Here is an 11,888-nt window from a genome sequence, read left to right on the forward strand (position 1 = left end):
TCTTGGTAAACAAAAACATTGTAACAGTCCGATTTTCTTGAAGGTCAAGAGTTCAAATTGAGATTTTGTTTAAAAAAAAAAAAACCATTGAACATGTCACCAACACTTGGTCAATTACTGCCTCAGATAGCAAGTGAAAAATTCGGCCATGATTTTTTTCCCCAACAAAATGGCTATTGGCTTATTTATAGCAAAAATACACTTATCATGGTAATTTCCTGTAGAAATAATCTAGCATTGCAAGGTACAACATCTCTATGTACAATTTGTTAAATGACTTGATGGCAAAAAGAAAAATATTTTGAAGGTTAGGTTTGTGTCGTATTCTTTTGGGTGAAGGGTGAACACCTCTTCTATGAGCTTCCAAGTCCTAAACACTGCAAAAGCGTCCAGCCATACAATTTGATGGTTTCCCAGGATATCTATCTTCAAAATTACATCTTTATGTCTTCTAAAATAACACCATCAATTTTTCAAAGAAAAAAAGTACGTGACCCCAAATCCCATTCTCTTGTCCTATGTAAGTATTAAATACTCAGAAATCAATCTAAAAGTAAGTACCGGGGGGGGGGGGGAAGGGTTAAAAATTACAATCTGAGCATCAAATGCATGGAGCAAAGATGTGCGATAAAGTGAACACTCTGAAATTACAGACTCAAGTGAAATTTCGTGGCCAGCCCTAAACATTCAGTTCTTACAGTATCAAGCAGGCTACATCCCCAACAAGAAAAAAAAAATGCAGGACAAGTAGCTTCTGGGGATATTCTAGTGTCCATGTATGATACGGCTAAAGCTAATATATAAAATTCAATGCACAGAATTCTGGATGGGCTCATAAAGGAAATAGGAAAAGCCTCATCCATGACATCCCGGGAGATTCACAAATTCTTCTCACGCTCTTTCATCACTGACATGATTTGGAACTTCTGCTTGGCTGTCCAATGGCATATACTGTGCCATGATTGCCCTGATCTCAGAATCCATGTATTGCTGCAGAACAACGCACACAAATACCAGTCAAATTTTTACCCAATTGTACACAAATTACACAGAGGAACTATCATTCACTGATAATCAACACCAAATATTATTAATCAAGCAATCTCATGTCAGCAAATTGAGGCAATCTTCTTGCTATGGAGTCATTAGTACACCATGGTAATATTTTATAAAAATTAACAAAGCTAAAAGTGGTGAGATTTTAAGATTCACATAGTTTTTGAGTGGCATAAAATATTGACCAAAGTGGTATCATCTTAAGCAACCTGGTCTCCTTATCAATAATAATTTGTTTTTGATGTCAGTTTCCCAACGAGATGCATCTGGATAACACAAGGTGTCCAAAATACTGGGGCTGAGATGACAGGATATAAAATGCCTCATGCTTTTGTGTTTTCCGATTAAGATTTCTAATATAGGTTTGGCAGACTTGAAACGTTGTGGGTCTAGTGATCTACTTCCAACCAAAGGCCACTATAATGCTATGGAAATTTGACAGCAAGTATCCAATAAAATCACCGAACTGGCAAAAGGTCAACGAGCTTACCCTTATTCTATACTTGTACACAAGATATGCCCCACCAGCAGCAATAGCTAAGCCAAGTAAAATGACCCAAAAAGCTGCCCATGCAGATCTTCCCTCACTTGCTGTCTTGCCTGTAGATTACACAACAGGGAATATGAAATCATGTTCAAATGAAGTATATGAAAACGAAATGGAGTGTAATGGACTCACTTATGCAGGCATCATGGTCTCGGATATACAAAAGATTCCCACTACAGCTGCAGTCATAACTTCCCCAGGTATTCTTGCAGCTACATTCAGGGCACTGACAAGCTTTCTTCTCCCTGCACTCATCAATATCTGCACCAAGGAAAAAAAAGAAAAGAAAATGAAAAAGAATAAGGATAAGGAGTTCAATCTCATTCTATCCTTTTCCAGTTGCAGCGGAAACATTCCGTAGATTCTTGACCCATCTCATTTTCCAGTTATCACAATCAAGTCCACAAAACTTGTCAAAAAACCAAGGATTAAGACCCCACAATTACTTCACAACTAAAATGAAAATCTGGGGAAAAAGAAGGGTTAAAAGTTCTCATTTTACCATCAAGAAAGGTTTCAATTGACAATTGGGAGGCAATGGAAATGCCATAATAGAGGACCATACTTCAATCTAATACTGTCATTTTCCAGTGACCATGCTTGATCCAGGCGATCAGCATTAAGGGCTCAAGTATTCATAGCATATAATATTAAACCATAAACTTAGAGAAAGCTTTAAAATGTTCCACTTTAGCTTCACAAAAAATATTATACAAGGTCCAGCATTTTATTGATGATAAACGCTGTAATTAGCAAGCATCATGGATAACAACAATGAACGACAAGGTTCTGGTCCCAGGAAAGAAATATCACCCAATACACACACGCAAATAAGGTCACAGCATCCCTCACCTTCACAACTTTTGACACCATCCCCTCTAAACCCTGGAGGACATTGGCATTTAACCTCTCCATCATCCTATTCAGTAACAACTTTGGTCAGTTACAAGGAAATGAAATTCAACTGTCATAAATTTGAAGGGGACAAACAAAATGAGCAGAAGATACACATATTGCTCACCGAACAAGCAGAAAATGCATGTCCATTCCGGGCTTCATGCCAACAACCTCCATTGTTTATCTTGCACCTGCCAGGTCCACTGGCTGCAAGCCAGAAGAAACCAGAATGAATGAAACTATCAAATATAAGAAGCAAAAGAACCACGTGTTTTACTTGCTTGTGAGATTGAGAGGGCCAATGACAGAACCCATTTGAAAGTCAGGACCATATGGCCGTCCCATCAGCAGAACTGATGACAAAACACATCCATACAAAAAAGGACCACACTATTTCATTTAAGTTCCCCACCGACGAGCAAAATATGGCAGAGATTCATGCCAATAATTTGAACATGGAATGGTTTCTTCAATCTAAGGAAGGAATCTCAAATCAAGACACAAAGTGACAATGTTACTGATAGCAAATCATTTAAGAGATCCCAGATCCGGGAAGAAAGAAAAGAAAAAAGAACGCTAAGCATGCTCGGTGGCAATAATCCAGGTGAAATCTAACAGAATTCACCATGATTAAGAAAGCAAACGCCAAAACCTCTATTAATGAAAAAGCTGCCCTCCCAGAATTAAGACGTGAGATTCCTAGTATCTTACGAACAAGAATCAGTCCAATGAATAAGTACAAAATCTACGCGGCACAAGGTCCATGAGTCTTTAACTCCCAATGATACCACAGCAACATTTCAAATGAATGATTATTTAAAGGACCTTGTGTCATCAACAAAATAACAAGCATGCAAACACATAAACATATCAGATATCATTTTCCTTGGAAAAATAAACTCCCATATAAGTTATAGAAGTAGGCATGAAAAGTCAATAAGCAAAGCGTTACAGCTAACATTCTAGTGGAACTGCCCCTCTTAATCCAAAATCTCCCTTCACACTCCCTGGAGAAATGTGCATGCATTTGCGAGAAAGAGAGGGCATGAAAATTTCAAGTTTGGGTAGGTATTCTAAATTTTATACAAGAAGCTTGGAAAGAGTAGAGGAAGTATTTCACATGCATCAAACAGTCAGCCGCAAACTTATCGAGATCATTATCCACAATGTATTTACCCCCTTTTTTTTTATTTCCTTCTGTTTTTCATTCCAAGCATCATGAGCATAATCGGATAAATGACCCAAAAAGAAAAGGAAAAATTTATTGTATTTTAACCTTGACACATAGTATAACCATCTCCCTTGAACTGCACGCCATCAACAAGGGGACATTCACATACTCGCCCACGGAATGTATCCTGAGCAAATGTAGATGTGTAAATAGGGGAATAACTATCTGTTAATCAGAATGAATTAAGTTATTTCATAATTTTCGATAACTACCTTGCATGCAGTGATGTTGGCCACTTTATCCTGCCAACAACCACCATTGTTGTCCAAGCACTCATTTGTTTCTACATCTGCCAAAAAAAAAAAAACCATCAAGGTGAAAAAAAAAATCAGATTGACATAATAAGCAAACCAAAAACGCCCCGGGGGGGCTCTATATCATAGCACCAAAAGCAATGTGAACCTGAGCTCAAGCAAACGGCTGGTTCAGTAGTTTCCTCAAAACCAGCACAAATAGCCTTCAGAACAGCACCTTTCTCCAACTTTCCTGAAAGTAAAAGCCTTAGGATTGGAAAAGTCCATATCATTATCTATTATACAAGGCAAGAAAGACAAACCTCGATACTGTCGATTATTGACAACAAGAGTGGGCAATATGGTAACATCACCCCGCGAACCCTTCCCAACCTGAAATTAGCAGTGTTTTGTAAGTGTCCTGGATAGATAAATTGATATAACCAGAGGAATAACAGCATAAATTTAAATTTAAAATAATAACAATAGTGAAGGAGAGTACTTGAGCATCTTGCTCTTCTTTCAGAACAGGATTTTCAGAATCAGCGTCTGGATCTCCCATGCAACTTTCAATCTTGTTATTATCAAGACCTGCAAAATTAAAATAGAGACATGAGATGTCATTGTCAACATTCAGCACAGCAGCACCCAAATAAGGCATAATAAGCTGTGACAGATTACTAACCGAGTGACTTAATAACAGCATCTGCACATTCCTTATTGTATTTCTTTTCCTTCATGGGGCATCTTATTTGAAAATCAGTCACATAGTCCCACCAAACCCAGGGCTTTTTAGATTCATTTGCCACTTTGAAGACACATAACTGCCTTAAATTCTCAATAACCACATCTTTCCCGTCATAACCTGTGCTGAAGTCCTGCTCTGGATCAGGGGCGCAATATCTTCCATGATTTATGCACTGGGACTTGCACTGCTTGCTTAGAGTGAATGCCTGAGGACAGTACCAAGTTATATAATGCGGAGTAAACTGAGTGTAACCACCCTTCTCTAGTATCTGCGCTGCACCCTTGAAATCCTTTACAAATTCCATCAACATATCACATTTGACCCCACACTCATCATTGCTGTTGGTCCATAGCTCATATTCCACACGATCATCTGGATGAGGTACAGCCTCTCTCCAATCAAGATTTACATTGACCATCTCTCCACTACTTATAGCTTTCTTCAATCTTTCACCGAAACTTTTCTCAATGAGAGCAGAGGGTATTGTAATATTCTCTATGTATTTTGCAGATGACACATCCTCTTCAGGTGTGTCCATTGTTATTAAGGGTTCCTCAACATCATCCGCCACAAGAACTGCAGAAGCTCCTGCCTTTTGAGCATTCCAGACCTTCAAAGCAAAGAAGCAATCTGAAAGGAACAGATAAAATGACTATAAATACACCCCCAAGAGAACACTTTTAAGACTTATAACTGTATAACGTGCTACTTTGATGGGGGAAAAAATAACTGTAACAAAATGAACAAATTATTACCATCTAAAAATAGAAAACCAAATAACATATCTGGATTTGTAGGCGTTCAATTATCATTAAAAATCTAAAGGCATGCATTTAAGCATCAAACCACCCAAAAGAGACACAAACTGCCCCTTTTTTTGATTCAATTAATTAAAAAAACAGCATCCAACGGTTAAAACAACCAGATTAAAGTAAAATTGTTAATGAACAAAATCTTTTCCCACCAAAATTAGAGCAAAAAGGCAAATTACCCAAGCACGTAAAAGATACAGCCAAAATTATAAATGCAAAATGACATGATGAGATACTACATTATCCATGGACCAAAGCAAACCGAGAGAACTACCACTGACAAAGAAAACAACTTTTGCATATTAACAAGCAGAACAAACGATTGAGCTAGAATGGAGCATCTGCAGTGAAGCGAACCAAACTGCAAAACTCATAACGACTACCAATTAAACCGAAAAAACAAAAGGATTAGTTTAACCTCAATCCCCAACAAGACATGCAAATTCATCAAGTTCTTACTTCCACGATCGAGTAAAAGGATTGTGGGAAGAGCTCCAGGCCTCGATTTGAAGGAGAGGCCAAAGTCATCGAACTCTTTACAAGCCTTCTGGTTATCCTTAGGGTACACAACAGTCCCAGCCATGCTACCTCCATACTGAGGAATCCCAAAGTTCCCGATCGCACTGTCATATGTACCTTTGATTTTGTCCGGCGAGGTCACCCTCAAGCTGTTCTTCTCCACCACGAATCTCCCCATTGACGAGGGGGCGAAGGACAGTAGCAGAAACCCTAGAAAAAACCTCAGCAATGACCTCCGAAGCTTCATCTTTAAACCCCAAAAAATATCAGGGTTTCCAAATGGGTTAGCTTCGAAAATCAACAAGAACACAAATTTATTCCTTCTCTCAACTCCCCTCTTATTTTCCGTAGTTCTTCTGTTTTGCTGAAAAAAGAAAGAACTGTTATTGCTATCGCCAAACAGCAAACGAATATCGTTTAAAGATGAAGAAGCTGTGGAAACTTGGAGACGCTCGACTCCCTGGTCCAGTGAGAGACAACACCACGGACTCTCATTTCTTAATTAGTGGTAGTTTGATTTGATCAGCTTATTTAATTATAAAAGTTAAACTTGGTTAGTCTATCTTCATATATTGATTGGTTGAAGCGAAGAAGACAGAATTAGACTTGCCTTTAATAATTCGTAATTTTGAATATAAATTATTATTGTTAATATTAGATCTACAGATATTTTTTTAATTTTTCAGTTATACTTACAAAAATAAGATGCATGTAAAATTTTTTTTTTTTGAGCAATTCAGTTTTCTTTTCAAAGAATTGGGAAATCAATTATGTGTTGAGCTGTTCCATGAGTTTAAAATGGTGCCTTCACCAAATTATCCAATTAATTATTTAATTTTGTCATTTTCACGCTGATGTTACATTTTCATTATAAATTGATGTCTGAGGGTTAGATTTTTTTTTTTCCCCCCTGGTTTGCGCGTTAATTGAAATTTTAAATATTGGAGGCTGGAGCCACGTAAAATTTAAAAGTTTAAGCTTCTATAAAGCTGGCTCAAGTAATAAGAAATGAGTAATGTATAATTAGTGGCTAATGCGTCAAATAATCATGACCTAATAAATTTAAGATTCTTAATGTGTAATAATTCAAAGAATCAAACATTTAGAGGTATTTTTAATTTTAAATATCCCCTTGTGTGCGGATAGACAGGTGGATACAAATTCATTATTTAAAACTTTAATTTGAAAGTAACACTTGTACTTAATTATTTTAAAAAAAAAAAAACAGCAGCAGGACAAAAGATTGATACCCATCTAAATATAAAACGGCAAGAGATTGCATTTTAATTTACTGATGTGTTTTTTATTTGGACCAAATATACTGATTAGTTTAATTTCAATCAAATAATGGCTGGTCGATCTTTTTTCCTGAATAAAGCAATAAGTTTTTTTGGCCTAAAAAAGAAATAAAGTATTTTTCTTTTCTCCGGTTATGCCCAAAAAAATATAAAATTATTTTAGAGCGAAAGATGCACAGAATCCAAGAAGAAACGGGGTAAAAACAGAGAGAGTCACAGTCAAATAAATGCTAGTACAATTTGATATAACCTTTTCATGTAAAAACATGCTACGTTCAATTCATAATATAAAAACGAAATAACTAATTTACAAAAGTTAAAAAAATTAATTAAATTAGTAAAACACAATAAATGTGTATTGATTTTTCTAAATATCATCTTTAATTTGTGTATTAAAAGTATTCCTTAATAAAAATTCTTTTTAATTTATAAGATATTTTAGAAAAAAAACATTGTAAATTTTAGAGACAAAGAGCAGGGTAAGATTTTATATTTATAATCAAATTTAATTTTTAATTAATTTTTATATTAAGAATCAGAAAGACTATGCAAAACATGGTTACAAAGAGAAGCATTTTAGGGGGGGAACATAATTTATATGAGTAACTATCTTATTTAATTTTCAAGAGAAATATACTATATATTTTGATTTGATATTATTGATATTATTCTAAGCGGACGTGAGCCAGTGTGATTCCCATAGAGCGTTGATTAATTAAGTATCACACATTATAAAAGTAAATTAAAAAATGGACAAAAAATAAATAAATTGAGCTAAACATACATTTAATATATCGAATCATCAAAATAATGTTTATGCACTGTGGCCATAAATAAATGTAATTAGGAATTATGCATGTCAATGTGAGAAACGTTTCAACATACGAATAAAGACACTGATGTTTTAGAAATTTTTTTATTAAAAAAAAATCGTCTTATTCAAAAGGAACACGTTATTTGGGCCACAAGCCAGCTTAAGCAATAGGAGTTTGACAAGTGTCCACAATGACTCACCCCAACCAGTCCTGGGAGGCCACCGCGTTGAAGCAAAATATTGAGGACCAGGACCACAGATTTTCCTTTTATGTAATGAGAACGCAATTTTAAGCATAAGGAAAATAATATCTTTTGTTATCACTACTAGCTAGCATCTAATAATATGGTACTAGCTGGTCCAAAAAAAAAAAAAACTAATAATATGGTACTATATTGTTTATTATTATTTTAGATAGTATAATAACAAGAGTTATCCATTCTTATATATAATTTATTTTCATTACGTAACAAGAATTTTTTTCATTTTACCAACGGGCCTACGCCCAATATAGCAAGGGGTTTATAATACTCATCCGATTTTTAATATAAGACATATTTAACTAATTTAATTATATTAAAAAAATGAGGTAAGTTAGTTAATTATAAAAAAATATGACATATTTTTTTAAACTATCATAATCATCTTTCTTAATATCCTTACTCCCTCTTCTATTTGATTATATGGTTAACAAAGTATTCATAGGTATAATTTAAAAAAATTAATAAATATAAAAAATAAGTATTATATTTAAAATCAAAATTAACTTACTAATTAAGTTTTATATTAAGGACAGAAAGAGTATTTTACTAGAGAAAAAGTTTGGTCTATTTCCTGGGGAATCAAGGTTTAAGAGTTTCGTTGGAAGACACACTTCTGGCAAAAAACAGATCGGTCGATTTGTGAATATTTATTTGATATAAAAAAAACTAAGAAATATAAGCAAATTACTCCAATTCCAATATATGTGAAGGAAAAGAGGACGGAAGGTAAAATAAAACAATGAGAAACGTTAATCACGTGGGGGTATGAGTGTGGGAAGAGAGAGAGAGGGGGGGAGGGTATAGTGGTCCATTCAAAGAAATAAAGAAGGACAGCGTCCTGTCGATTCCTGCACATTGATATATTTTGTCGGTTAGCACATGAAAGGCAGCGATAAGATTGCTACAGTCTGCTTTGCTTCGGGAAGGGCAATGCCTCCAACTCCACTTCCATATTTAATTTAATTTTAAGAAAAATTGCGTTGGGGTCCCAAGAAAGAGAAAATACAACAAAAATTTAGTAATTGTTTACAAATCCCACTTAGGAGCTGATCCTAATAATATAAAAAGTGAATAGACTCATTTGCACATGGAATTCTGACGAAAAAACGGTAAAGAAAAACAGAAAGAACTGATTTCTTGCATTTTTAAGTTCTTAAACATGAGAAAAAAGAGATTGACAACAAAATAACTAAATTTTAAGTGTCTTCCATCTTTATCATCTTTTGAGGTTTAAAACTTTCTTTCCCCTCATCTCTTAGAAAATTTTAGTTAAAATTAACTCAATGAATTTATAAAAACACATGTATAAAAACTTTCTCCCATTTTGATTTTTTTTCTGATTTTGATTTTTATTATTATTTATTTTTGAAGGAGTTGATTAATGCAATGAAATGATTGTTACAATTTTAGACATTCCTTAAATATATTTTACTAATTTTAGGCATAAGTCCAAAGGAGTTTTGGCTTCATGCTTTTATGCCGTGGAAGGTTACATGGGGCTCGGTTTTGCTTTACCATTATTTAGATTTGTTTATTTAAATACTTATAAGTACATTTTATATATAAAAAAAATTTCTTACATATTTCGTATTTTATAAATTACGATTAAAAAACTACTTATAAACTATTTCAAACAAATTATTTGTGTTGGAATGCTTTGAAGTTGAAAGATTACCAAGAAGTTTCTTCCACTTTTTATTTTTTGTAAAAAAAAATTTAGGTGAGTTGGTTCCTAGGGTTTACCATGATTAAGACATGTCTCTAAACTCAAAGAACATTTACAGAGATATTTACACATTACCCATTAATAAGATTCTCATATTAATAATGAGATTTGAACTCACAATATTATACATTACTCTCTCCGTTCCTTATATATGATGTTTATGGCTTGTTCCTATATATAAGAGATACTTAAAAGTTGTCTCTACTTTTTTGTGTTGATTTCTTATTTTTCTCATATTTATTATCTCCAACTCACACTCTCTCTCCCTCCCACTTCTATTTTTTTTAATAATTTAATTGTTCTCTCATGCTCTCTCTCTTCTTATTACTGAGGGCATTTTTGAAAAAAAAATTATACTTTTTACACATTAATTATTCTTAACTAATTTTAACTGTTTTTTTTATCAACGTACTTCAGTTATTTGTCTCTTATAATAAGAAACGGATGGAGTATTAACTAACTTTTTATCTAGAATGTGTTGTAACTGCAAATGGAAAAGCTGTGCTGGCATATAGGCCTGGGCTTGGTGGGGCAACTCTTTGGACACCCGCCTCTTTTAGCTCTTTGGACAGCCACCTCTTTTAGCCGCTTGGACGGCTCTTGCACGACAAAGCACTAAGTTACATATCATATTCATAGGGCTGTTCTTTCCTCTTACTGTCATTTTTCTCTGTTTGGTTTCATTCTTCATGAGAGAGGTTTGCACATTATTAAATGATGGTTTGTGGATGCTACTTGTTAGGTTTAGATTCAATTAATAATACAATATGATTTGTTGGCCAATAAAATTAGAAAAATGTGTTATCCATTTTATAAGCTTTATTTTAGATCTATCCAACCATTTAATATATTTTTTTAATTTTACAATTAATTAATTTATTCTTTCTCATTTGTCGTTTTCTCATTACATTTTCTCATCCATTCCTTTTCGTTATCTTTCTTATTTATTATAAGGGCATATTTAAAAATAAATATAATTCTAACATTTTATTGCTTTTAACTAATTTTAACTGATTTTTTATTATGTGTAAATCAATTATTTAAAGCTTATAATTAGAATGACTTCGTACTTATTTTGAAATTGTTATCTTACGTAGACTGTATAGAACTGGAAGGAGTACATATTAATTTTATTATTATCCGCTTTAAAAGAGTATTGTTCTGTACGAATATTTTTGACTTGACCTTACTTCCTCTTGCTCAAAATATAAGTTAAACTTTATTGGAGGGACTTGATTTTTTTATAAGATAACATTTATTTTTGTCTAAGCATTTAATTATTTTTTTTTCAATTTTATCCCCATATATTTTCTCTTCTCTTTAATTTATTTATTATATTTTTATTTATTCTCTTTATTAATAAGGGCATATTTAAGGGAAAAATACATGTCTTATATATTTATTGTTTTAAACTGATTTTAACTAGTTTTTTTATCAACATAGAAAGATAAAGTTTAGCTTATATTTTGAACAAAATAGAGTATCAAAGTTATTCAGTTTACAAACAATTAATTAATTGCATTCATAATGCAGCTGGCGCCACACATGCGCTTATTAAATTTTGATTCCCAAAATTTAAGACCTATATTTAATTCCCTAATCTAATCATGTTATTGTGTTAACTAATCTTTCCCACTCACAATACAAGTCATTTTCAGAAAAATAACTTGATTCAAAATACAAGTCACTTAGAGAGCAATTAATGCTCATTTATAAATTTTATCCATAGAATTAATGCTTAAAT

The 11,888-nt window shown here is 33.4% G+C and overlaps 1 protein-coding gene across 1 annotated transcript; it reads right to left on the bottom strand.

The window, feature by feature from the left end:
• Positions 1–580: 580 nt before the first annotated feature.
• LOC114752073 (vacuolar-sorting receptor 1) lies at positions 581–6,526 on the bottom strand. The gene is made up of 12 exons (XM_028940808.1): positions 5,984–6,526; positions 4,650–5,342; positions 4,467–4,555; positions 4,288–4,357; positions 4,134–4,217; positions 3,944–4,020; positions 3,777–3,858; positions 2,625–2,707; positions 2,456–2,522; positions 1,736–1,864; positions 1,547–1,656; positions 581–990 (listed from the first exon to the last, which is right to left on the bottom strand). The coding sequence occupies exons 1-12, from the start codon at positions 6,288–6,290 to the stop codon at positions 892–894; spliced, it is 1,890 nt and encodes a 629-aa protein (XP_028796641.1). The 5' UTR covers positions 6,291–6,526; the 3' UTR covers positions 581–891.
• Positions 6,527–11,888: the final 5,362 nt, after the last annotated feature.

Source organism: Neltuma alba, unplaced genomic scaffold, assembly GCF_004799145.2.
Source record: "Neltuma alba isolate B1F8T4 unplaced genomic scaffold, ASM479914v2 tig00007217_pilon, whole genome shotgun sequence".
NCBI classification, from domain to species: domain Eukaryota; kingdom Viridiplantae; phylum Streptophyta; class Magnoliopsida; order Fabales; family Fabaceae; genus Neltuma; species Neltuma alba.

Bases quoted from the DNA above. Each gene is read 5' to 3' on its own strand.
- LOC114752073 (XM_028940808.1), bottom strand. From the start codon at position 6,290: ATGAAGCTTCGGAGGTCATTGCTGAGGTTTTTTCTAGGGTTTCTGCTA. The intron at 4,358-4,466 runs GTACTCTCCTTC...TGCTAATTTCAG, and splicing joins AAGAAGAGCAAGATGCTCAA to GTTGGGAAGGGTTCGCGGGG. The intron at 4,021-4,133 runs GTTCACATTGCT...TTTTTTTGGCAG, and splicing joins AGCCGTTTGCTTGAGCTCAG to ATGTAGAAACAAATGAGTGC.